Source organism: Solanum lycopersicum, chromosome 7 (assembly GCF_036512215.1).
Source record: "Solanum lycopersicum chromosome 7, SLM_r2.1".
NCBI classification, from domain to species: Eukaryota; Viridiplantae; Streptophyta; class Magnoliopsida; order Solanales; family Solanaceae; genus Solanum; species Solanum lycopersicum.
Genome location: NC_090806.1, coordinates 1,985,734 through 2,012,652, shown reverse-complemented (window position 1 = coordinate 2,012,652; position 26,919 = coordinate 1,985,734). Strand labels below are relative to the sequence as shown.

The window sequence follows — 26,919 nt, the reverse complement described above, 5'->3', positions numbered from 1 at the left end:
AGAATAAAAAAATTAAATTTATAATTTAAAATATTTTTTAAATACATAGGTAGCAGTAACTTATTTTATTAAAAATAAAATAAGAATTTTTAAATTAAGTTTTAATTTGTTAAATATCACTCTTTTGAAATGAACTTAAAAAAAATCATGTAAAATAAAATAGAGGAAATATTAATTTTTATTTTGAATAACTAAGGTGACACTTATCTTATGCTAACAATGATACAACCACCAAAGACTAATTAGAGTAGTATTTTATGTGCATTTTCAAGTTATCTTTAACATAATAAATATAGTAAATTCAGTCTCATGATCATGTCGACATATTTTTTAATATCTTCATGCTCTTTTCATCAAATTATTAGTCCGGTATCATTGTCATGCTTTGCAGTTTAAAAATATTTTTAATATTATCATATTGTTTATCTTGTACTAAACGCGCTTATTTTTCCCTAAGGTCATTAAAGAGTCCATCTATTACAATTTAATTCTTGCTTTTTTAGGATTATATATATATATATACTATGACCAAATTTTTTTCCTAACATTACACATATTCTTAATTTAAAATAAAATATTTAACCAAACTTTTTGCCTAACATCATTCAATTTGTTGTCTCTGCCATTAATAGCATTTAAATTAAAGAAAATCAAAATTGCAAGTCAAATTCTAATGGTAAATACCATTTATTTTTTTTAGTATATACTACATACACTATTATAAATCGTGACATATGCACGATACACCAAGCAATTATATATTGCCTTGTACTAAAAAAAAAAGAGTTAACATGCACGTAACTAATCAAAAAAAGAATTACAACATAAAAGTAAAAACGATTAAATACTTAACATCAATGAAATCACGTATCAACGAACCTAATTTATAATTATATTGTTAGTATATATAATTAGTTACGAGGACGGGTGTGTTCTGGATTAGAAGTTCCTGTGACGACTCTAGCAACATCCATGGCACTCGCCTCAGGCTTTTTCTTGGAATATAAGGTGAAATACGCGATCGACATTACTATGGCAAGGCCGCCAACGGCGGCTCTAGCCGGGCAAAACGGCATCTTACGTGTTTGGTTGAGCACTTCTGTTTTCATGTTACCTGGTGAAGGTAATTTTGGTGACGTTTGGTTTCCTGTGGCCGCGGCTGTCGCGGCCATGGAAACCTGTTGCCCCATTGACGGTGGTGGTGCTGCCATACCAGGCGCCCTAATGGAGGTGTGGGGCTGCCCGGGTGGTGGCGCCGCCCTTACTCCGACTGACTTCATGTTTTCTTGTCCAACCATATTTTTTTTTTCCAATAAGTTTTCTAAGTAATTATTTTTTATTGTTGAAATTAAAAGTGATTTTTTTTAATGACTTTTGGATGTGTTTTTTTAGGAGTATAAATAGTGGAAATGTGAAAAGTTTTAACAAATGTTTAATGGATTAAATTTGTTAGGTTGAATTCCTTTGTGAGAGCATTAAAATAGGATTTGTTGAAGACTTTTGGTTTAACCTTTTTCATAGTACTCTCAAGTGGTTTTCAATAAAGCAAGACTCCTCAAAAATAGAAAGAAAATGAGAGGCCAACTAAAATATAATGTAACAATATATATATATATATATATATATATATATATATATATATATATATATATATATATATTGTATAGTTATGAAAGTTGTATACTTATATAATTAGTACTATAGTTATTATAAAAACTAACTTCATTAATTAGTTATTGCTATAAAAATCAAAGTTGTGTTTGGAGTTTAGACATTGAGAAAAAAAAAGTCAAAAAACTAATTCTAATTGCGAGAGAGACAGATATATACGAATCCAATTGGATATATAGTGTATGTGAACAACTTACATTTAACTTTGACCACTTACATACGAGTATTTATACATGTATCTGAAAATCTAGCATCAATAATAATTTCAACAACTCACGAAACGTAATTAGACCGTAAACGAACGGCGATTTTGTGTTGTTTACCCTTAAGCCAAACAGCCCAAAAGCTTGACCCTTAAACAGGCCCATTAATTTCAGGCCCATTAAAAGACGAGAACGTTATCCAGTGATACTGGTTTGTACTCTTCTTCTTCGTGGAGTTCCAAAGCTTCACAAAATTTTTGGCTCCAATTTGAGCTTTGCCTATTCCTATGAAATATTCATCCCAAGTGATTTAAGGTGACATACAAAACTTCCCATGATGCTATTTCAATTTTTTTTTTCATTTTTGTTGTATTTTATTTTCGTTTAGCACGATTTTTTGGAGCTATAAGTTGATTGGGATATGAATTTTTTTGGGTGATTTTGTAGCATTTGGATAAATTTATCTCGTGGGGTTCTGTTTTCTTGATTGAAATTCAGTTTGATATGAAAAAAAGTAATCTTGAAGAGGGAAAGTTCATTTTGTGTATGAAAATGTATAGATTTCTGTTGTTCCCTTTTCCTATCTGAGCTATCACCATCTACTTTACTAGGTGTGTTATAATACATAGATGGATGTGAAACTCGCGAAAAAAGTGATAGTTCTGTGTGATTTGACCATTATCTCTATTATTATAATTAGTTCTCTCTATCAGCTACCTATTCCATGGTTTGTTAGGGAGTTATGAGTTATCTATAATTGAGTAGTTTGCTATTTTAATTTGCCCTGAGTTGTTGAAGCTGTATTCTGCTTTAAGGGGGAGCATTATCACTTAGCTCATGTGTGTTTAGGGGGCTAGATTTTATTTTATTCAATCTCTTTCTTTTACAAATTAAATTGTGGCTAGCTCGAGTTGGTTCAAGTTTAATTCAGACAAATTTTGAGGATTTGCATTCTGTAATCGTAAGCTATACTGGGATTAAAAGTTAGACGTGAATTTGAAGGGGGAGTTATGAGTTATCTATAATTGAGTAGTTTGCTATTTTAATTTGCCCTGAGTTGTTGAAGCTGTATTCTGCTTTAAGGGGGAGCATTATCACTTAGCTCATGTGTGTTTAGGGGGCTAGATTTTATTTTATTCAATCTCTTTCTTTTACAAATTAAATTGTGGCTAGCTCGAGTTGGTTCAAGTTTAATTCAGACAAATTTTGAGGATTTGCATTCTGTAATCGTAAGCTATACTGGGATTAAAAGTTAGACGTGAATGTTAATATGTCAAAGTACATAAGCTATGGCTGTGTAAACTTCTATAGTTATCCAAGTCAAGTTTATTGTATGAACCGAAATGGTATGACACAAACGCAAAACATGTTATCTCCAAAAGCAAGTGTGATTTGTCTCTATGCCTGCAACCTAACAAGAATTTGATGCGAGCCTAACTAGCTTTCTGGTTGCAGAATGGATTGCGGCTGTCTACACTCTCAACTTACTACCACAGTTTTGGTGCATAGCAAAGGGAGAAGTCAACCACCTAAATTCAGAATTTTGAGATGCAATCCCCAGCTGAATTTAAGCTCACTTGATTCTATGAAGGTTTGCTAATTCTAACTTGCATTATATTGCTTAGTAATAAACAATTATTTCACATTATTAGAACTGAATAGATAGTGAGGATTCATGTAACCGACCCCAACTAGCTTGGGATTGAGGCGGAGTTGGGTTTAAAGAACTGTTTGTTTTTCTAGTGGCAATGTTGTAATTTGGAATTTTCTTGTAATGTAATGTCCCGGAAAACAGTGTGAGTACATTGTTTTGTCTGAAAGACTACTCACCCCGCTACATCCTTTTATCTTAAATAAGTCTTATCCTAGTACATACTTTGAAGTGGCTAATTTCTTACTAGCCGCCCCAACCTATTCTGAAGGGGAAGGGTCAATAAAAAGGTCCTTCCATGATCTAGGGTGTGTAGATGTAATAAAATAGGATGATACACCTTTCTTTAATAGGCAAATATAAAATGAAGTTGTAGTGCTAATTGAGGCAATTGGGTTGTGCAGTTCAGCTTTGTAGTGATGTTAAATTCAGTATATTTGAGAGATTACCACATTGTCCTTATCTATAAATTGATTTGTACTCTGATAGGTGATAGCACCCTATTTAATCCCATTATGTTTTAGATTGCTTTTTATCAGTGAAATGTATCTATTAGTGCTCGTGAATTGCTTCTAATTCTCATATCATATTCTTTTGGTTCAAGATTGTTCGAGCTAGAAATTTAAGTTTGTTATTAGAAACAATTTTCTTTTTACTTCAGAACAGCCATTGTAATATCTCCTAATGTTCATAGCTTTGTGGTTTGAAAGTTATGAGTCAACCGTAACAGGTACAGTGTGGTGACCAAAAGATTACTTTGGTTATAAATCCATAAACGATTGATAGTGCTTTGACTATTATTTGTGTTCCTATCCGTGCAATTACTTTGGTTATGAATCCATAATGATGTATAGTGCTTTAGCTATTATTTGTGTTCCTATCCGTGCTTTTGCTATCATGTAACTCTAGGGGCCAGGGGGTAATATTGATTATAGTTTATCGACCCTTCACTTGGATCTTTTTTCCTTTTCTTTCATAAAACTAACCTGTTGGTGTACCATTGGCTTAGGTCAAACCATGAGTATTTTCTTCTGCAATTATTGGGGTGAAAGGATTCGCTTATGAGTTAAATTATCTATTTATCTTTTTCTTATTTTTGAAATAAAACTCCTGTCTGAACCTGTTTGCAGCAAACTTGCAGTGGAGTGGCACTTGAATTGAAGCTTAGAAGGCCATCAGAGAAGTTATGTCCTGTCCAAACAGTTGGTATTAGATGTGATCATCCACAAAATGCAGATTTGCCTCGTTACTATTCAAGAAAGGAAAAGAAGCCCTTCCCAATACCTATTGTGGAGCTACGGAGAGCTGCCAGGGATAGAATGAAAAATCGACTACCTAAAAGACGTGTACCTCCACCAAAGATCGGATTGGTTATCAAAAGCCTAGTTCCTGCTGCGTACAATGTGTTCAATGCACGAATGACAGTGATTAACAATCTGAAGCGGCTCTTGAAAGTGGTAACTGTTAATGGCTGCAAGTAATTCTCTTCCTGATCTTGACTTATTAGTAAATGATAAGTGTTTCAAAAGGCACTACGCTTGAATGCAATTCTTTCCAGTGCCTTAAGCTTTATATTAGCAAACTACGAATCGACATTCTTAAATCTGTATGAAATGCTTCCAGAAGTTCTAGTTCATATTCAATGATAATTCAAAGAAGCGTGATTTTTACTTGTATGAGAAAGTCTACTGCACAGTCACGACTGCTTCAAAATCTTTACTATTTTGACGTTACATGTTGTGCCAATTTTGCAGGTGGTGTAATGAAATTCATGTTGGACCTGTTGGGCATCCGTTCAAGTCATGTAGAGGATCACAAGCTTCACAACGTAAAGGACATCACGAGTGGGGAAAGGCAGTTCTTGAAGACATAATGGTGCCACTTGAATGCTACCATCTATACGATCGCCTAGGGAAACGTATTACACACGAGGAGAGATTTTCTATCCCTCGAATCCCTGCGATAGTGGAGCTTTGTATCCAAGCAGGCGTTGATTTACCTGAATATCCTACAAAAAGGAGGAGAAAGCCAATCATATGGACCGGAAAAAATGAATTTGTTGATGCAGATGAAAGTGAATTGCCTGATCCCGAACCAGAATCTCCAAAACCACCAGTTCTAGCCGAGATACCTGATCCAGAGGTAGAACCACCGTCAAGCACTGAAGAAACGCTATTGCTAGCTGAAGAAACACTGGTAGCGTGGGAAAAAATGAGGGCTGGAGCCAATAAGCTGATAAAGATGTATCCAGTAAGAGTTTGTGGATACTGTCCAGAAGTGCATGTTGGTCCAAGTGGACACAAAGCACAAAACTGTGGAGCTCACAAGCACCAACAACGAAACGGGCAACATGGTTGGCAGACAGCAGTGCTAGACGACTTAATACCACCAAGATACGTGTGGCATGTACCCGATGTAACTCAACCATTGCAACGAGAGCTTCGAAGCTTCTATGGACAAGCTCCTGCAGTGGTAGAAATATGTGTACAGGCTGGTGCTGAAGTCCCTGAGCAATATAAGCCAACTATGAGATTTGATGTGGGGATTCCTAACAGTATCAAAGAAGCAGAAATGGTTGTTTGATTGTGTAGTGGTTGGAATGTATAATAGCATTTATGTGTTTATCCTAAAGATTGAAAACCAACCATATGAAGGAAAATGGCAAGTTCCAAATTCTGTCTCCCTCCTTCAAGGCGTGATTAATGCGCCTTAAACCTCTCTCTTGAAAAAGAGCATTTTTTAGTGAAGCCTTAGCACGTGAACCCGTAGGAACAGGGCCCTTCTTCTTTGCAAAAAAGCTTCTGAATTATCATCACATCAGTAGGCGCAGAAAGAAAATCTTGGTATTGACTTATTGAAATGTATTTCTATTACTATAGTGACCAAAAAAAAACTACTATAGTGACCAAAAAAAAACATTCCGTTGCCGGGACTTGAACCCGGGTCTCTCGGGTGAGAGCCGAGTATCCTAACCAACTAGACTACAACGGATTTTCGTTCTTGTATTAACCTAAAACTAATTTAGTAAATAATATGTTCAAACAAAAAATTGAGTGCAAAAAAATAACGGGATAAATGTCACATTTTACCCTTTTACTATCGGAAATAGTTTAAATAAAACAACCGTGATACTTTCAATCTAAATATACCCTCCTATTATATAAACCTCCCAATATAGTACAAACAAATTTCTCTCTTAATTTTGATGGAAGGACATATGACAAATTTAAAATCGATGACCTTTTTTTAATTTTTAAGTACTCGATTTATTCATAAACTCGCAATGTTGTAATGAAAGGTTCAGACAAATTAATTTAAAAAATTATAAGGTAACTAAGTATAAATTGTCTAAAAGCATTCAATATCAATCAACGTTCAAAATATTAAGACGGTGAATATGAAATATCATCAAACAAACCATCAATTTGTAGCCTAAGGCTTGTCAATTAAATACTTTTGTCGCAGTAATATATATATATATATATATACATATATATATATATATATAAAAGGTAAATAATGTAAACATTTTCTTTTTTACATATAATCTTGAATGTCTACTAAAATTTTTAGTTTTGCAAAGACATCTCTTTTGTTTTTTCCATCGTGTTGAGGGGATTAAAAAATTTAGTATACATACATAAATAAATTACTTTTACCTAAAATACATATTAAAAGAATTTCAATAAACGGCTTCAAATGAAACTTAGCTCTACAACTATTTTCTCCCTCGACAAATACAAATATCATCAGATAACTTCATTTACCGAAGCTTTAAATCATAAGAAGTTGTCTAAAGGAATATTTGGATTCCTCCCTTTGAACTTAGCTCTACAACTATTATCCACTTTAACTAACACAAATACTAGGTAACTTTATCTACCGAAGCTTGAAATCATAAGAAGTTGTCTAAAGGAACATTTTCTTTGCCTAAGATCTATTGGACTTGGACCATTTAAGCCTAATTTCTAAGTACAACAACATATACAATATAATCACACTGTTTTCTTTGCCTAAGATCTATTGGACTTGGACCATTTAAGCTTAATTTCTAAGATCTATTGGACTTGGACCATTTAAGCTTAATTTCTAAGTACAACAACATAAACAATATAATCACACTGTGCGCTGACCGATAGACCCTCTGATTAAAAAAACAAGCTTAATTTCTTAGCGCAACAACAACATACATATCGTAGTCCTACAAAGTGAAGTCTGAGGAGGGTAAAGTATCCGTAAACCTTAGCCCTATCTCAGTAGAGAAGTGCCACAGCTCAAATAAACAAGCCTTATTTCTTAATGAGAAATAATAAACAATCCAAAGAAAGAGATATGATGCAGGTTATGCAAAACAACCAGCAGTATTTTACCCAAAAAAAAAAGAAGAAAAAAGAGTAGAATTTTCACATAGTTCAACTGTGCTGTCAAAAGCTCAAAGCCAATACTTTCTCTAGCCATAACAGCAGTTTTCTTTCTTTTGTTTTCAACAGTGCAAATAACACAGTTTATAATATAGTGATATTAAAGTACCACATTAGGATATGATAATGTCTTAAAGCTTTGGCAGTGATTATATGCTGCCATGACATAACTAATTCTTGGTACCAACATCCTTAACGGCGTTAATCTGCTCTTCGCCCATCGCAGACATTACAGACACCACAAGGTCCTTTCCTTCCTGGAACCCATCTTTAACCTACATAACATAAAACAAAAAAGCTCAGCCATTGGGAGTGCCTTTGGTACGACATAAGTCATTTTTTCGGTCATTATATTACATAAAAATACTTTCTTAAAAGTTGGTTTCAGTATTTGGTTGGTGAGTGAAAATTATTTTCCACAAAATATATGTATTCGAAGTTGATAATATTAGCAGATCCAAATAGTGTGAGGAAGTAAGAAAAACGACTTCCGCATATAAGTGCATGGGAAGTCATTATACCATTTGATACTGTATGAAAAGATATTAGAAGGCATGTTCTGTGCCGTTTTGTCCAGAGTTTATACCTGCTTCAGCAGATTTTCATCGGTGGGAAGCCTGAGGTCATCCTTGGTGTTTCCACTTTCAGTAAGAAGGGAGACCTAAAACAACAAAATGAACAAATTGCCACGAGAAAGAATCAGCCAAAGAAACCTCTAGCTTTGGAAACAGAACTTCAGGGGATAGAAACATGGCAAAATCGCCTCACTTTGATAAGTTATTTTCCAATATCACTTCCCTACCATTAATCAAATTGATCTTACTAACACCTAAAAAGGTATCATTTCGTTATTTCTTCTGTGCAACCAGACATAATGTGACATCAATCAGTTTAACCATACCATTTTGAGCTTAAGAAAATGATAACGACAGAAGTTTTCATGGTGAAAAAAATGATTAACCAAAAGGCTAACCAAATGAATACCTATGTTGCTCGGACTTCCAATAGTAGTGCAGCAATATTTTTGGAGAGTCCGAGCAACATAGATGAAGCCTATAAAGTACTTTTGACGTACTACAATAGATGTTATAGAAACTTAGTTTAGGTCTCTGTTTATTTTGCTGACATAATTCGCAATAAATATTAATTGGTGGCTTTCAAGAAAACAAAGCATTTGTGTGTCTATGCATATGAGTGTGTGTGTATTGCAAGGAAGAAAGGAATAGAACCCACCATAGCCACATCATTTGGATTATGCTCAAAATAAAAACTGAACCTATGCTAAAACAAGTGGATAAAAAACTGAAGAAATCTCAGTCGTCGATAGTCATCTAAACCGGTCTGCCATAAAATCTCAGTCATAAAAAACAATGTGGTTATGTTTAGTTTTTTTTTTAGCTCCAGGTAGAGTAGAGTGACTGTTCCACTTCACATAAGTGGTAAAAGAAAACTTACAAAACCATCTTCAGAGATATCAATCAGCTGATAGTCGGTACGGTTGACATGTGGCACCTGAGAAAAACATGTACAAACCAGAAAAAATGAAACTTCCATTGCTAGTAAACCAAATATACAACAGTAGAAACAAAAAGACGGGAAAGAAACACTTCATTACATCACAATTGTGGGAGGACGGAACGATATCTTCCAGTTTCTTTCCATTGAAAATGTCAATTGCCACAAAGTGACATTTAGCATGTCCGTGCTTTCCAGTTTTTGAAGTGGAGACCTCAACAACCTGCTCAAGATTATCATAAATATAACTCAAGAACCTTCTTTGAAGAGCCATGTATCCAAAACGAGACCAGTAAATGAATACACAAGGTTGCAACGAAAAGTATAAAAACAAAATTACAAATAACTCAAGACTTGTTAATATCTGCTATACTATCTTGTTAGTCTTTTTTGAAGTCGGCCTATTTATTTAACAAGGCTTGCACAATCTATTTGAATTAGCACCTGAATAGCACTTGAAAAATGAAATCTATGACAAGGATGGATTTTAATTGATGAACTTCTTTTTTTTTCATAAAGGATGTTAATAGATGAACTTTAAACCCCGAATATCTTTCAGTAGTTGGACTATTCAGCTTGCATATTGCCGGAAGCTCCATTGTTGCCTAGGAGCATGTGAAATATTGAGATATTATACCGTCTTTGATAACCTTCTTCAGACAATGTGAGGCAGCTCCAAGTTCAGGCAAAGCCATGATTAATTATTAGGACAGTATTTGAATGAATAAATGATATATATACATCACAAAGAGTCATCGGACAGAGAAAGTTTATTAGCTTAGCAGATAATTAATATGAGTTCTGATCCACTGCCTTGCTCCACCTTGGCTATATCAAGCCCTGGGAATGCCAAGACTCCCTTGAATTGTCCCTTTTTCTTAAAAAAGTATTTAATCTAATCAATCAGCTTAAAGACACCCTTTTTCTTCTATCAGCAAATAGATCTAACAATCAACTAAAGGGAGATCCAGAGGAAATTCTGGCCAATCAGATTCTGAAAACACCACACGCTGACAGATGCAGATGCAGGTACCTTACCAGGTTCATCTGAACCAGTACTTCCATTGTGATGATAAATTTTGGTGGAAAAATCTATGAAATTTGCAACAAATTGTTGATATGAATCCATAACTAAGAATCTTTGAGGTTGAACTCATAAAATTTAAATCATGAATCCACCTATTCACAGGCACAAAACAAATATATGAAGTAGCAGGGGGCAAAAGGGTTCATCAAAATCTGATTTTTACAGACACAATTCATAGAATCCCATAAAGATTCATAACATATGAACTACAAGCAAAATGAATTTTTTATTACAAAAACCAAAAAAATACTGGCAAAAGGCAGTCAAGATCTGATTTCAACACACACCCAATTCATAAAAACACATAAAGAGATTTATAAAACATGAACTGCTAGCATGGTAAAAGATTTTAGAAAACAAAAAAAGACAGGCAAAAGGGATCATCAAGATCTGTTTTTACACATCCAATTCGTAAAACCCCATAAAAATGCATACAATACGAACCACTAGCAAGGTGACATTATAAAACCAAAAAAAAACTTGCAGAGACGGCTTTTGATTTTCTAAACTGGACAAGTAAAAGTGGACATCTATTTTTTAGTAGAGTAAACAAGTAAAAGTAGACGGATTATTAGGAGTTTATTTCACTAAAATATACGGCCAAACAGGAGCAAACTCCATAAACTTCATGCTCAATCAAAGTAATAAAACTAATCAATCACTACAAGTTCAGATTTTGCAGCTTAATAAACACACCATTTTTCTTCAATCAGCAATTACATCTAAGAAGATCAAATAAAACAAGATCCAGAATGAAAATCTGACCAATCAAATTCCGAAAAAAACAGGCAAAAGGGTTCATCAAGATCTGACTTTTACACACAACCATTTATATAATATGAACTACTAGCAAGGTGAAACTTCTTAACAAACAAAAACAGATAAAAGGGTTCATCAAGATCTGATTTTTACACACACCCAATTCATGATAAACACATTAGAGAATCATAAAATATGAACTAATAGCAAAGTGAAACTTTTTAATACAACAAAACAAACAAAAGGGTTCATCAAGATCTGATTTTTACACACACACAATTCATAAAAAAAGTCATAAACATGAACTACTAGCAATTAAAAAAAAAAAAACAGACCTTGCAGGGACGGCCTTTTATAACGATGTAACCATTCTTACGGATGGTTCCAGCTTGCTGTGGGAAAGTTTTTGAGGCACCAGCATCTGCCTTTGACTCAAAATGGTGTTCTTCGTCCGACATGCTTCTCTCTCTAGGATTCCCTTTCTCTCTCTAGGATTCTTTTGCTATTTGGGGGAAAGAGCAAAAAAGGACTAACACAAAATTTGAGGACCAAACACCAACAGAGGTGAAGCTTGTTTTATTCAGAGAAAAATAACAAAAATGGTCCCTTGTTTTTTATATGATGTTCAATATAGTCTATAATTATTATTTGTATACGAGTAATTTTGATTCTTAAAATCTTTGATCATCAATAATAACAATAGCATATTCAACCTAATCTCACGTGTAATATATTCATCGATTTACACATTTTCTTGAATTAAAGGCCCATATACTTATCAAACCATGATTGTTAAGTTTAATCGTAATTATAAAAAATACCAACGCAAACTCATATTTCAAAGTATAATTTTATAGTTTATACTATCTTTTAATCTATTTCGGCATCTAATACAATTTCTGTTAAGTATATTCAATATAATCTTTTATATTGCATTTTCATAATTTCTAACCAAAAATCTATTATTTATACTTATTTTTTTAACTAGTTCTAATTAAGTATAACAATAAAAATTACTATTAAACATTTACATATCATGAATTAGTTGAAAATTAATTAGATGACACAAAAATTACTCTTTAAGTCATAATTTTTCGATATTTCATGGACTAAAAGTGCTAATTTCCCTAAAAATCAATGTTTTGAACAACAAAGAGTCCCATTAAAAAGGGGGAATATGACTTTATGACCAAATTCTTGTTGAAAGGTACATATGAATATTTTAATGTTTTGTACAGTTACATTTAATTTATATCTTTGACTTTCTCTAGCCAATAATTACTTTATTTGTCTTTGAAAAATGATATAATTATTTTATCGATTTATTTTACTTGATTTATGTTGCTTAAATATGATTCTCAATAAGTTTTATCGAAAATGTATTTTATTAAATTAATTTTATTAATAATATTTTAGAATACTAAATTTGATTACTATTTTATGTAGTTAATTTTAAAAGATTGTTTGACACGTGAGATAAGATAAGTTTATGTTATTTATTAATGAATTAAGATAGTTTATTAAATTAGTTCAACCATTATTTTTGTACAAAGGATGAAAAAATAATTACAAAACTATAGCTAATATTTTATATATCCAAATGGTGGACATCTTTCACTAACTTTTGTTTTGATAATTGAAAACAAGAGAGTAAAGCATCTTGAAATTGACAACATTTATTTAATTATTTTTTAATTTTATTTTTATGATTAATGGAGAAGGAATGAGATGCCTCTAATGAATGGACAGAACTAGTCCACATACTGATGCTTACATATTAAATAATGGACTCGAGATGTGGTATAGTGGTGAATCTGCTTTACGCTTAATTAGTATTTTCAAATTCGATTTTTAAGAATGAAGAAAATTTCATTGGGAGCATTACCTTGAATAGTCTTGGCTTGCGATCTAAATTTTACTGAAACTCTACCAAATATAAAATTTACTTTTAAGTTTCGATGACACATTCTTGTTATACAACACTTCATAATTAAATATCCATATCATTTAACCGCTTCAATTCAACTTTATTTCCTTAAATTATAAACTCTAAATACATAAAATCTTATCAAATTCTCAAATACGCAATAAAAAATTGTGTGAAATTCCTACAAAGCTATTAAAAAAAACAGAAATTATATTAAAAAATTTACATAAAACTCCATTAACAGAAAGTACAAAATTCGAACCACTAAATGTTTGTTTCTGCTAATTTTCTTTATGCTATTGTGCCCCTCAAATCTAATATATAATCTTCAATAAATATTTGACATAGACTAACAAGTCTATTCTTAATTATAAAATTTTCATATATTTTAATAATTTATAATATTTTTTACGTAAATCACAAATATATGATTTTTATTTTTAAAAATTTAAAAATTTCATACATAAATCTCAAATCAAATTAAAAAATTCAATTCTTGAAAAACGAAAAAATATCATATAAATTTAAACAGTATTTTTTGACAAACTTAAAAAGTTAGGTACTAATTTGAATCTGTCTTCAAACATAAGGGACCATTTTTATAATTTTCTCAAGAATACAAGGTCTAAACTGAAATTTCCTCAAAACTTTTGTCCACCAGAAAATTCAGTCGCCTACCACTGAAACCGAAAAAGAAAAAAAGCTTCAATTTTTCAGGCGATTATGGCGATAAGCCTACCATGGCATCCCTTAAACCCTACTAAAACCCTAAGTTTTGCTAACCGAACAGTAAAAGTAAACCTACCTATTCGGCAAGTTAGTTATGTACATGCTTTCAGGCGGAGTGATTTTGATGGATTCGCTAAACGAGTTAGATCCGGTGAAGCATGGAAAGATGTGTGGAGGAATGCTAATGATGGTTTTGAGCAGTTTTTATATGAATCTAAGAAGACTGCGGAACGTATTGATAGGAGATATGATGTGTCAAGGAAAGTATCGGATGTTGCACAGTCTGCTGCTGATCGTGCTAGAGAAATTGATCGTGATTTTGAGATTACTCGAAAGTGGCGTACTTTTTCTCTTGATTTTAGATCAAATTTGCCTAGGGTTTGTTTGCTTATCCTATTGCTCCTTTATATTACTGATTAGTTTGATTCTGTTGTATGCTGATAATAGAACTCACTCTGTGTGCTCAATTTGACTAATATTTGAAGCTTAATTGGATTAGATTGCTATGATTTTATTGCATGGAATAACACTTTGAGTCCACGTCGGTTAAATGGGTTGGGAGCTGGGGATTATAATATAGCCTTAGGCCCTCTCAGTTACTAGTTTGTTCTCCTGAGGTTATATTAATGGTGTTAGAGTCACCCACCACCCTCTATGCTCGCCGTGCCTTGGATGGTGAGGCCGGTATGGTAGTCTTCGGCTGGGGCTAGCTATGTACGCGTGGTGGTTTGTTATGAGAACATCCCAAGGCGGTTAAATGGGGAACTGATGTGGTGGGGCTTATATTTCCTTAGGTTCTCTTACCTCAGTAGCTAGTTTTTGGGGTGTGGTTTGTCCTAAGGTTGTATCAAGATCAACTCCAATTTTTTACGATGAAAATTTAGATACTAAAAAAACTATACGAAAATACAACATGTCTCATGTCGATTTGATGAAAAAATACATTTAAAAGTGTTGGTGAAAGTTCAAATTGTTTGTTTCTCGAGTCTCGAGAAACGAAACTTTACAACTAATTTGGGACGGAAGGAGTAATAAATAGAAGGTTGTGCAAGGATGAGATGCCCAAATCTAGAAATGGTGTAGAAGGTTATTTTTTTGGGAAGACCGCATCTATTATTAGGGTTTGTTTGGTTCTTGGGGTAAGACATAAGAATCGTGGGGTACAATATGGGGTTACTTTATCCCACATTTGATCTGTGGGTGAAAGGATAACAATCCCATGGAATTTACTAAAAAAGTGGATTTGCTATCCCAGCTATCCCATATAGAAAGTGTGATAGCTAATCCCGTGGGATATGCCATCTCATCCTTATATAACCCTTCGGACATAGATTTCCTTTAGTTTACTCCCCAATGAGTCGTGGGTTTTTTCAAAAAGCTTTTAGTACTGAAACAATGGGACAGAGAGTAAAAGCTTTAGCTGGATTTCCAACATGTTATAGATATAATATAGTACTAATATCTTTCCCATTAGTTAATTGATTTAGTGCCATAAAGTATGTTCTGGATCTTTACTTCCATGCCGGACTCTTCTTCATGCCAGTCAGGTTTATGGTTTCAGTGATTAGTTAATTGATTCGTACAGTTCATTATGGATTTTGGGTTTGATGCACTTGAGCCGAGAGTCTTTTGGAAACAACCTCTCTATCTCCACAAGGTAGTGCTAAGGTGTGTGAACACAATACCCTCCCCATACCCTACTTATTGGGATTTCACTGGGTATGTTGTTGTTGTATTATGGATTCTTATCCATCCCATGAGTTAGTTTCATATGAATTAGGCGAAATCGTTTTTTCTATTTCGGCTAAAACGTGTTCCACCATTAGTTAATTGATTTAAATTGGTGTTTCCTAGTTTGTCATGGGATTCCTTTTGCTCCTGCCAGTGAGCGTCGTGCTAATTGTTTTTTCTGTTGCTGCTGCAGTATAGGAAGCAGTTGAATGATTTTATGGATACCCCGCTGGGAAGAAGTGCTGTTGTAAGTGTTATTTGCTTTTCGAAGACACATGTCATGTAAACTTATAGCACAGTTCTTAAATACCTTAGAACACATGTCATTGATTTCTTATGAGAATTTAGATACATTGCAAGTTGCGCTGGGAAATTGATGAGCTGAATTCCGTTTGTTCTATCATAAAAGTGTTCAGTATATGGGATTCGTTTAATTTTCTTCTATTGACGTGAAACTAGGAACAACACTTCTTGTCATAGAAATTTCATTACTCTAGTAGTAAAGTTGGTATAAAGCTCGATATTCGGGTTTCATATAATGTAAGTTATTCTCAATATGCTGTGGCTGCTTGATCATTGTAGTATATTTCAGCCTTTTCATGACTTTTGAGTCATTGCAAATGCAGTTGCTAGTTCGGAGTACAGTTCCGAATGCCACAATTGTATTGTAAAAGACATTAGAAAAATTGCTATGAGTTGGTATCTAATTGCATTTCTGTTCATACTAGATAGTCATACATCGTTCTCCAATTTTTCTATCTTGAGTACCTCTAGAGATCTTATCATCGTGAACTTGGATATTGTCTATTCTATATTTGAAGGTAGTTATATGTATTCAAAGCTTCTAGGAGCTTTTTTTCAACATATCGTAATATCCCCGAAGTTACCTTGTTCTAAATCCAAGTCTTTTATCATGCTCAAAATCTGAGTCTTATGTGTTGTTTGCAGACAATATTCTTTCTGTGGTTTGCTTTATCGGGTTGGCTGTTCCGAATTCTGATAATTGCAACATGGGTTCTACCATTTGCTGGACCTCTTCTTATTGGGGTTGTTGCCAACAATCTAGTCATCAAGGTAACTTTATATCTCAATACCCTCGTGCTTAGAAGTAATTATGTATGAATAAAACTGTTGTTTTGACTGAGTTTACTGAGCAACTCCTCAATTAATAAATGAAACATCAATTATTTAGTGTCTCCTCTTCAGGTTTACGTTCATTAGCAAGGGAAAGTATGCCATATAGCCTTGATGACGACACTGAAGCGCTCAAAATGTTTTGTGCCTCTCTTTGGGGCTTAAATGCTCCTTCGATAACTCTGTTACATACGGATAATTGACACATTCTTGAGTCTTAACTCTGCTTATGAGCTACATTGTGAGAAAATGCTGTGTTGCTACGATGACTAGTTTGCAGCTTTCAGCCCATTGTCACACGTCTTGTTTTATCCGTGCAGGGTCAGTGCCCATCTTGTAGGAGACAATTTATCGGAAACAAGAATTCAACAGTTCGCTGTGCCAACTGTGGAAATGTTGTGTGGCAGCCGAAAGGAGGTGACTTCTTTTCTAGAGGCAGTCGAGGAGGTACCACTTCAAAATCCCAACCAGATATTATTGATGTCGAGTTTGAAGAAAAATAGGTGTACACTGGTAAGCATACGAAAGAGTAGAATGTTGTTTGATGACAGGTAAAACTCGAAGGCTATTCCCATCCCTGTCGCCGGTGATGCCAGTCAGCTGTCCTTTCTATGAACACACAAACAGTAGAATGTTGTATAATGCTATCATTTTATTTTTCACTTCTTCTCCCCCTTTCAATGTATTTATTTTTTTGCTCTTTCCCTTTTAGTGATCACAACTTTGGTTAGTTTGTGAAACTTTAATATATACATTTGGAATGGAAACTAAAATAGCTGCATTCTACTAATGATATTGTATGATTTTGCAGACCATCAACTCATTATGTTTGATGAGAAAAAGTATAATGGGGACCTTAATGGCGCAAAAATAGACATTTAAATTTGTATTAAGTCGAAGACATGCATTTTTTGTATTTTTTTAAAAAAGATCAACCTTTAAGAAACAATTGTAGCTAAACTTGAAATGGTTTGCTGATGTTAGATATGGGATTTTAAATAGCAGTCCAAAAAGTGGTTACTGGTGAACTTATATTAAATACTACAACCCATAATTATAGCAAAAAAAAAGGGCCAAATATTAAATACTACAACCCATATCTCCTGCAGCTGGCTTGGACATTCAATACCTTTTTTGCCCTAGATCGGAACTGGTTCACTCTTAACTAGTAGTCTCAAGTTCGAGCCCTAATTAGAGACAAAATCTAGCTGAAAACGTCATTTTTGAATAGGCTCCACGATTCAGATTTAGTAGATAAAAAATATTGTTATTTCTTGATTTATTGAAATGGACAAATAGGGATAGAGAATATTTACTTAAGAGAGATGTAAATAAAAATACGCGATAAATATTTTGAGACGGAGTAAGTAGTACAGAGTACTGATAGGTGTCAGTGTTTTCCATCCTTCAGTACATTGAGTTAGAAATTCTTCAGACATGCTCCAAAACCAAACCAATGAAATACTAACAATTATAATAAATTAGTACCCAACAGTGACCAAGCTGTCATGTATGTCTTCAAAATATTGAATTATTATCATACTCCATTAATGTAACCAACATTTGTGACAGGTAACTTTTTTAAGATTCCAAGAACATGACATTATTGATTATGTTGGTTGTGACTTTACTATGTTGTAAGCACACATCTTGCTAGTATCTAGTGCTCACACATTTTGTTTGTTTTCTCTTGTTGAAATCATATTATCAAAAACTCAATTCGTACTCGTGATGTCTGAATCAGTTTGTTTATAAATTATTTCAATAAAGACTAATTACTTGTAACATATCATTAGTTTATCGTCACTAGATGCTCGTTGCTAGCTTATGCGTATCTCAACCATATCATTATAGAATACATGTTACTTGTACGGACAAGCTTGTTTTATCTCGACCATTTTACCGTTGGATATATGAATACTTATACGAGCAAGCTTGTTCGTACAAGTACCTTGTATATTTCATCATCGGATTATTTGTTACGACTTTCACTAGTACTATTTCACCGTTCGATACATGTTACTTTATATGAATCAATATATTTGTATCTGAACTATCAAGATTCACCAAAATACATATTACTTCTCATCAATATAAATTTCAAAAAAATAAATACTAATATTTTTTATATATATAATTTTCACTCACTTCTTCATTCACCGTTCCGCTAACCTAAGAGGGTTGAGCACATCTTAATGATTGAACATAAGCAATAAGAAAAAAATTAGTCAAAAAGTGATTAATTAAATTAATGTTAGAGGAATTAGAATACATTAAACTTCTTGTCTTATATACACAATGACACATACTTCATGAAAAGGACCACTAGAAACAGTGGTCCTTTATGGTTTTTCTGCAATTACTATTTCCAAGAATTGAATGGAGCCCCATAAATTAACACCAAACAGGTCCATCAGAATATATAATGAAAAAAAAAATCTGCCTTTATAATTATGTTGTTGAGATTTTATAAAAATTTTACGAAATTATGTTGTTTAGATTCTTTAAAACTATAAGTATGTATCGAATTCTTTGAAACCTATTTATTCAATAGAATCTCACATGAGAGTGACAACATTTTTTAAAGAATCACACTCTTAAGAAAATTATTAGTGTGTCAAACGTTGAATCATTCTGAACTTGTGTATTTTTAGAGGATTCGATAAGGATGTATTAATACTTTCGGAGATTATGATACCATGATAAGGATGTAAAAGCATTTGACATGTTTGTTGCCCCGGCTCTTAAAGATACTGTGTTAGATCCTTCAAAATCTATGTTTATTTTAAAAAGTCGAATATGAGTGCAGCAATATTTTTGAAGGTCTCAACTACTACTGCAACACTTGTATAAGAGTAAAATCTGCACAATGCACTAAACTTTCACAATGAACTCTTTAACAGATAGATTTTACAACATCATGAACCAAGCACAAAAGTTTGACAATACAAAAAAGGTCATTTCTTGTTTAAACGGACTAAAAAGAAAAGTAACACAAATGAATTGAAACAGAGAGAGTAACTCGTAAAGATTTCAAAGAATTGAAAGACAAATGACAATGAGTGGAAAATTTGTTCTTCATCAAGGGTCAAGCAAAAAGCCTATTTTGTACTACAACTTAAAAACTTTTCCAGTGGAAAATGAGATAACATTGCGTAAAGCAGCAAACAAAAATATTGGACTACTGTACAATTCCCCTTGTGCTAGGTAACAACACAAAAGAGAACTCAAAATCCTCATAGTTGCCAATGCCTTTGTGTCCTTTTTATCTTCATTGTTGTGAAGGCTCAATATCCTTGAGCAGTCCAACTACTTGATGCATACTTGGTCGTTTCGCGGGAACTTCAGCTGTGCATAGATAACCGATTTTCAAGGCTTCTAGTATTTGTGTCTGTGATGCAGTTCCACGAATTTTTGGATCGATAACTATTGATCCCTCGTTGTTCCTTACTAATCCTCTAACCCAACTAACCAAATTACCATCATTGTGTTGTGGATAATCATCTTCAACTGGTTTTTTCCCGGTAATCAGCTCGAAAAGGATGACTCCAAATCCATAGACATCTGACTTTGGTGTAGGATATTTAGGTGAGCTGCTCTCTGGATGAAGAAATTCTGGGGGAATGTATCCAGGTGAACCGCGAGTGATCTCATCCTCGGGTCCTGTGCCAAAGATTTTGGCCAATCCAAAATCGGATAGTCTAGGCTCCAAGTTCATATCAAGATAAACACTGCTAGCTTTGACATCTCTATGTATAATGGGAGGTGAACAACCATGGTGTAGAAATGCAAGTGCTCTAGCAGTGCCAAGCGCGATTTTGTGCCTAAATCTCCAAGTGGTTAACAATCCTTCAGAACCAACATTCTGAATACTGTTAATATCATCCTCCTCTTCCCACGTGTCCGTGCTCCAGTCTTCAGTAGTAGTTCGAACCCCGAGTGGCAAGTCATGAAGCAAGTTCTGCAAATTCCCGTTCTCCATGTAATCATAAATGGCAATTCTTTGCTCACCAGCCAAGCAGTATCCTGTCAATGGAACAAGATTAGGATGTTTTATCCGGCCAAGATACTCGAGCTCTCTAGCAGCTTCATGGTCTGTCATAGTGGAACCATGAACAAGAACTTTCACTGCTACATGAATGCCACCTGGTAAAAAGCCTCTATAAACAGGACCAAACCTCCCTTCAGCTAACAATGTGCCTCGATCGAAATTAGAAGTTGCAGATAAGAGATCTGCAAATGTGAAATTCAATAGTGGCTTCTCGAAAATCACAACAGGCACTGAGTTTGCTTGCTTAACATCAGCAACCCAAGTTGTTGAATCAGTCTGGAAAGAAAAGGGACCAGAAATAGTCTGTTCTTCCTTGTAAGAATTCTGTTTAACCGCCCATATCGTGGTTTTCCTTCGACAACCAAACGCCAAGAACAGTAAACCAAGAAGCAGAAAGACCATAGAGAAAGTTAATGCCAAAGCAAGTTTAAGTCCTCTGTGTTTCGGAGCTTTCTTGTGGAAGAGAGCTGGGTTGGCAGCAATAGGACATCCATTTGATGACCCCATAAACGCCGAAAGGAGTGTTTTAGAGGAGAATTCAGTAGCACAAAGAGTTAGATTGTTGTAAGAAAAATTGAACCTTTCCATCCTTGGGAGTATCTCTACAAGTGGCAATGGGATATCACCAGTCAAATTGTTGTATGAGACATCAAGAACCAAAAGATTTCTATTGCTCAGAGGAGGAATGCGTTTACTAAGATGGTTTTTGGATATATCAAGGATTTTCAAGTGACTCAACGACGAGAGCTCTTGAGGAATTTGGCCAATCAAACTAGTTCCAGACAAATTCAGATACTCTAAGCTAGATAACATATCAGTTTGTGGAAATTCTTGATGTGAAAATCTATTATCTGCAAGATTAAGGTATAGGAGATTTCGAGCATTCTTTAATTCATTAATGATCTCTCCACTAAGGTGATTCTCAGATAAATCAAGATAAACCAAATGAGACCAATCAAAGCTGGAACTGAAGTTTACCTGAGAAATGTGACCATCAAACTGGTTTCTACTCAAATCAATCACTTCCAATGGCCCCTCAAAAAGACCAACAACAGAACCCTTAAACAGATTGCCTGAAATATTGATATGAGTGATTGAATCCATTCTTGAAAAATCTGAATCTTTACCAAGAATCTCATTTTCTGCAAGATTCAAGAACTTGAGCTTGTGAAATGTAGAACCAAAATCATTAGGAAAACCAGTGAGTCTGTTTTCTGAAAGATCAAGGGATTCCAATGAATGACAGCCCGAAATTCCCGAAGGGATTTCTGAATCAAACAAGTTCTTACTAAGATTAAGAGAATGCAAACTTGAAAGGGAGCTAATGGCATCTGGGATTTTCCCAGAGAAATTGTTGACAGAAAAGTCCATGATTTCAAGAACACCAAAATTGCCTATGTTACTTGAAAGGTCACCAGAGATATGGTTATGTGAGAGGTTAAGGTACTTTAGTGAACCTAAACTCCATATATCAGAAGGCAAACCAGTGAGTTTATTGTTGCTCAGATCCAAATACTTAAGCTTTGTGAGTTTACCAATGGTGTTATCAGGAACAACACCAGATAAACCAAAACTTTTAGCTGTCAAATTAACAACATTTTCATCCTTGGAATCACATCCAACCCCTTGCCAAGAACAAAAGTGAGCTGAAAAGTTGTGAACTTTAGTAACCCCCATCTTTTGAAGAAAATCAGACACAAAAAATCCATCAGTATTTGGCTGTTGACAAAGCAAAGGCCTAAAGAACACAGTCAAAAGCAGAAAAGAACCAAGAATGCCTATTCCCATTTGTAGAGAAGGCTTCAACTATAAACTCAAGAGTGTAATAAAAGAAAGAAGCAAACCCCTCCAAAAATCTACCTTTTTCTGAACTCCAACACCATTTATACCACAACCCCACAAAGCCAAAAGTTCAAGAAGAGTACACTACTGACTAAAAATACATAAAAATCAAATCTTTCTGTGAGAAATGAGAAAGATAAGACCTCAACTGTAAAACTCAGAGAGAAAAAGAAAGAAGCAAAAAAATCCCTCCAAAAACCTCCCTTTTTTCAGAACTTCAACACCATTTTTGACACATAAAAGTTGTTCTACTTTCCAAGAATAACCAAAACATACAGTTTCAGCACAACCCCACAAAGCCAAAAGTTCAAGAAGTACACACAATAGGCTCAAAATGCATAAAAATCCAATCTTTCTTTAGAAAAATGAAAAACAGCAGCTCAGAAGTTAATGGAATTTCAGAGGACAACTAAGATTTTTGGGGTTTCTGGAAGAAAGAATGAATCATGTGCACTTACCTTGTCTGACCTCTGCATGAAAAAAGCCAACAAAGAAAACAAACACCAAAACATAAATGCTTTGTCTCTGTGTTTTCAACTAGACAAAAGAAAGTTCAAATCTTTTTTCATAAAAAAATGAAAAAACAACAACCAGGAGAGCCTAATGAAGCTAGTAAAAAATCAAGAAACTTTATGGTAAAAATTGATAGTGTATATGTGTTATGGTCAAAAATATTTGGGGGTTCATAAATGATAAATTTTTGGGTTGGTGAAGTTTTGGAGTAAAGGTGTTGGATGAGAATTCAATGATTCTGCATTATGTTCATTCATGAATATCATCATTTTACTTCATAGCAAGTGGAAATACATACTTATTATCCTCTTGAGTCTTAATTATTATTAATATAACTATACTCTAAAACAAAATAAAGTAATTACTTTAGGCTACTTTAAATCAATAATTATTTCATTGAAAATTATATGTAATTACCTTATAGGTGATATGAGTATTTATTTATTTGAAAACGATAGAAAAGGCGTAAAGCTTATCATTAGCGTAAAGGTAAAAAGATTCATTTTAAAGTACTCTAAATTCAAGTAGAAGGAAAAAAAGAATAAAATAGCGTGATAATGAAATTCACAATAAATAACTAACATTGCTATACATCAAAAATAAAAACTACAATTATATAATAAAATGTAATTATTAAAATATTTAAAATCATGAAAAGAGTATTATAAGTTATAACTTTTTTTTATATCTACATGCTGAAATGTATTTTATAATATTGATCAAAATTTACTTAATTTTAATTTGAAAGGGAGAATAATTTTTATACACTATTTTCTATTATATAAAACTTTTAAACTCTAAATTAAATAGTAAATAATGGAAAATAAAATTTTAATTAAATGGTCTTATCACTTTATGAACCTTTTGTCATAGTGTAAAAAGAAAATAACAACAAAAAATTATGCAAGACTTTCTAATATTAAAAGATTTGCTCTTTTTACCTAAACTTATTTATGGCTATTTAACAAGGAGAGATTTTCAATATTTCTTTACTATTTTTGGTCTTATATTCTCTCTAACCTTTTTTTTTTTAATTTTGTACAAATCTATAAAGAGCAATAATTGTGGAAATTTAATTATTATTATCTTTTTCATGTGGATATTTAATATTTTGGTATTTGATGTAATTTGTAACAATTCCTTGAATAATTCCTTAAATTTTGCTTCTTTACCTTTAATAGTGGAGTAGCTTATTATTAAATTATACTTTACTTCCATTTTTTTTTTAAATATATACTTTATTTGTTTAATATCATATATTTGTAATTATATTTTATTTTGTTTAAACTACTCCATCCATTCAAATTATTTATTGTTATTTTCATACAATATTTGATTATTTCTCTCATTTTATTTTTAATGTTAATTATTGTGAAAACTTAAAACTATAAGCATCTTATTAGAGTAATACTTAATAATAATAAGGATAAATTATATATTCTGATATAAATAAGAGAAAATCAATCAAAAATCTATATCTAATTCATTTTTAAAAAATACATAATAAAATACGATACATAATTTAAAACAGACGATTAATATTATATGAGTCATGGCCTCATGGGATACGTATGATATGTAAACCAACTACATCACTAAATGCATTTTCATGTATATTTTTATTTTATTTTGTCATTTTATTCAAATGTGTCTCAAAGGCCTATATGATTAAAATAATACAATTAATTTTTATTTTATAAAATTATATATATAAAAAAAGAAATTAACCATTTTTTATTGGATTGGCAACTTACAGCTTTAAATAAATTTAAAATTTCGACTTATAAATTAGGTTATAAATTAGGACGTTCAATTGAAATAAATCGATAAAATTATAGTTTTACTTTTGCTTTTTTCGCGACCCTTTCATTATTTGGATTTGAAAGATTATATCATAAGATTGAGATATAATAATAATAATTGTTATTAATAATATGGTGCTATTAATTATCTTTATTATAGAAAATAGTAGGAATTAGTTAAAGTAATTTTTACTATTGATGACCAAAACTACACCTACTTCAAAAAAAATTGTTTGATATAATAACTTAATTTAAAATGGTAACTTTGACAATTAATTAAAGTAATCTCTTCCTTTGTATCTTTAATCAAACTATAATGTAATTGATATCTAATTACCATATATTTCTTAATAATTAATTACTTCTCCCACAAGTTTAGTCCATGCAATTAGTAAATGAAATCATTTATCTTGATTTTCCTTTTTCCCTGTACTTCACATTTTCATTTAATCAATTAAGATATTCTGTGTCTTTCCTTCTTGTAATAATCCATTTTTTTAAAAAATAATAATAATAATAATCTAGTGAAATGCATTATAACACAAATTTTACTTATTTTCTAAAAATGTTTTAGTTAAAATCTATGTCCAAACACATAGTAAGAAAGAAAGTGAAAATTCCACGAGGTATCAGTAATACTTTGCATAATTGTTCATTTTGAAACTTCAGATAAGTTTATATATTTTTTTATTTACTATAAATATAACTCAATAGTAATCTCAAAATCAAATATATTTACTTTATATTTATATCGAAAAGTCTAAATCTTTTTCTAATAAAGATAACTTCGTATTTAAAAAGGTTTGAATCATAAACCTGTAATTAAGAACGAAGGAATAGTTATCAGATCGAAAAACACATTTAACTAATTATTAAATTAAGAGAAGGAAACTATAACTTAAACTCATAATTTGGCTGTTTTTGTACCCAACCCACTGACTATATATGACACTGTTTTGGTCTACAAAATATTCTCTGAATTTTGACTGACACATAAATAAAAACTAGTTTTAATTCCTGTTTGTTTGAAAAAATTAACTCAAATCAATACTATAAAAAAAATATTAGTTGAGTGTAAAATGAATTAATATTGAATTATACCTAAAACGCGTACTATATATAGTATCTAATTATCTATAATATGATTAATAACTTTTTTTTATGCCAACTATTTTTTTTTTGGGAGGAATATTAGACAGATTATATTTGGAATATAACTACTGGAATAAGTTGCTAAATAACATGCTGTCTAAATATATTATGTAAAACAAAAAAACAAAAAAAAAAAAGCAAAGAAATATAATGTTGAATATCAAGTTGTCAAATTTATACCTTAAGACTTATTTTTTAAAAATAAAAACATTATTACGACGTACTCACTAATTTCATAAGTAAAGTCTGAGAAAAATATTTGTATATTTTATTTTTATTTTATAAAGATAGATAATTTGTTTTCAATAAATTCTCTCATTTACTTTGTAGTACGAACCTCATACAAAATCGTGATCCTCTTAAGTAAAACATATCAAAATTACTATAAAAAAAATAGAGCAATAAAAAAGTCGCATTAAAAACAATAGAAAAATAATATAATAATTTAAAACAAAAGAAAATAACATGAAATTGGCTTACTTTTTATTATTCTATTTTATAAAATTCAAGGTTCAACTTGTAGAATGTTCATACATGTGAATAATAATTTGAATTTGATGTGATGGATTTATCATCAATGTGAGTTTTTAGAATTGATTTATTACAAGGATTTATATTTTCTAAATTAATATAAAAAAAAAAACAGCTCAATAAATACTCCTTATAGTATGAACACACAAAGTAATTTTTCTTCTATGTAATTTTATATTTATTTTTGTTGTTATAAAATG

At 32.3% G+C, this 26,919-nt stretch overlaps 4 protein-coding genes and 2 non-coding genes across 6 annotated transcripts; 2 read left to right on the top strand and 4 right to left on the bottom strand.

Moving 5' to 3' along the window:
* Positions 1–2,033: 2,033 nt before the first annotated feature.
* Positions 2,034–6,198, top strand: LOC101267130 (APO protein 2, chloroplastic). The gene is made up of 4 exons (XM_004242542.5): positions 2,034–2,189; positions 3,330–3,465; positions 4,656–5,002; positions 5,280–6,198. The coding sequence occupies exons 2-4, from the start codon at positions 3,331–3,333 to the stop codon at positions 6,106–6,108; spliced, it is 1,311 nt and encodes a 436-aa protein (XP_004242590.2). The 5' UTR covers positions 2,034–2,189; position 3,330; the 3' UTR covers positions 6,109–6,198.
* Positions 4,271–11,857, bottom strand: eIF-5A2 (eukaryotic translation initiation factor 5A-2). The gene is given in 6 exon segments (NM_001247574.2): positions 4,271–4,280; positions 7,879–8,221; positions 8,533–8,607; positions 9,402–9,458; positions 9,562–9,684; positions 11,643–11,857. Coding segments are annotated over 5 exon segments (483 nt in total). The 5' UTR covers positions 11,766–11,857; the 3' UTR covers positions 4,271–4,280; positions 7,879–8,116.
* On the bottom strand, positions 6,444–6,516 carry TRNAE-CUC (transfer RNA glutamic acid (anticodon CUC)). The gene has a single exon. It is a non-coding gene; the product is annotated as a tRNA-Glu (tRNA).
* Positions 11,858–13,815: 1,958 nt separating the features above from the next.
* On the top strand, positions 13,816–17,618 carry LOC101266837 (uncharacterized). Its single transcript, XM_004242541.5, has 4 exons — positions 13,816–14,341; positions 15,888–15,941; positions 16,643–16,768; positions 17,149–17,618. The coding sequence occupies exons 1-4, from the start codon at positions 13,958–13,960 to the stop codon at positions 17,329–17,331; spliced, it is 747 nt and encodes a 248-aa protein (XP_004242589.1). The 5' UTR covers positions 13,816–13,957; the 3' UTR covers positions 17,332–17,618.
* Positions 17,324–17,447, bottom strand: LOC112941965 (U6atac minor spliceosomal RNA). The gene has a single exon (XR_003247624.2). It is a non-coding gene; the product is annotated as a U6atac minor spliceosomal RNA (small nuclear RNA).
* Positions 17,619–19,887: 2,269 nt separating the features above from the next.
* Positions 19,888–23,640, bottom strand: LOC101266531 (probable LRR receptor-like serine/threonine-protein kinase At2g24230). The gene has a single exon (XM_004242540.5). The coding sequence runs from the start codon at positions 22,665–22,667 to the stop codon at positions 20,100–20,102; it is 2,568 nt and encodes an 855-aa protein (XP_004242588.2). The 5' UTR covers positions 22,668–23,640; the 3' UTR covers positions 19,888–20,099.
* Between the last annotated feature and the right edge of the window lie 3,279 nt (positions 23,641–26,919).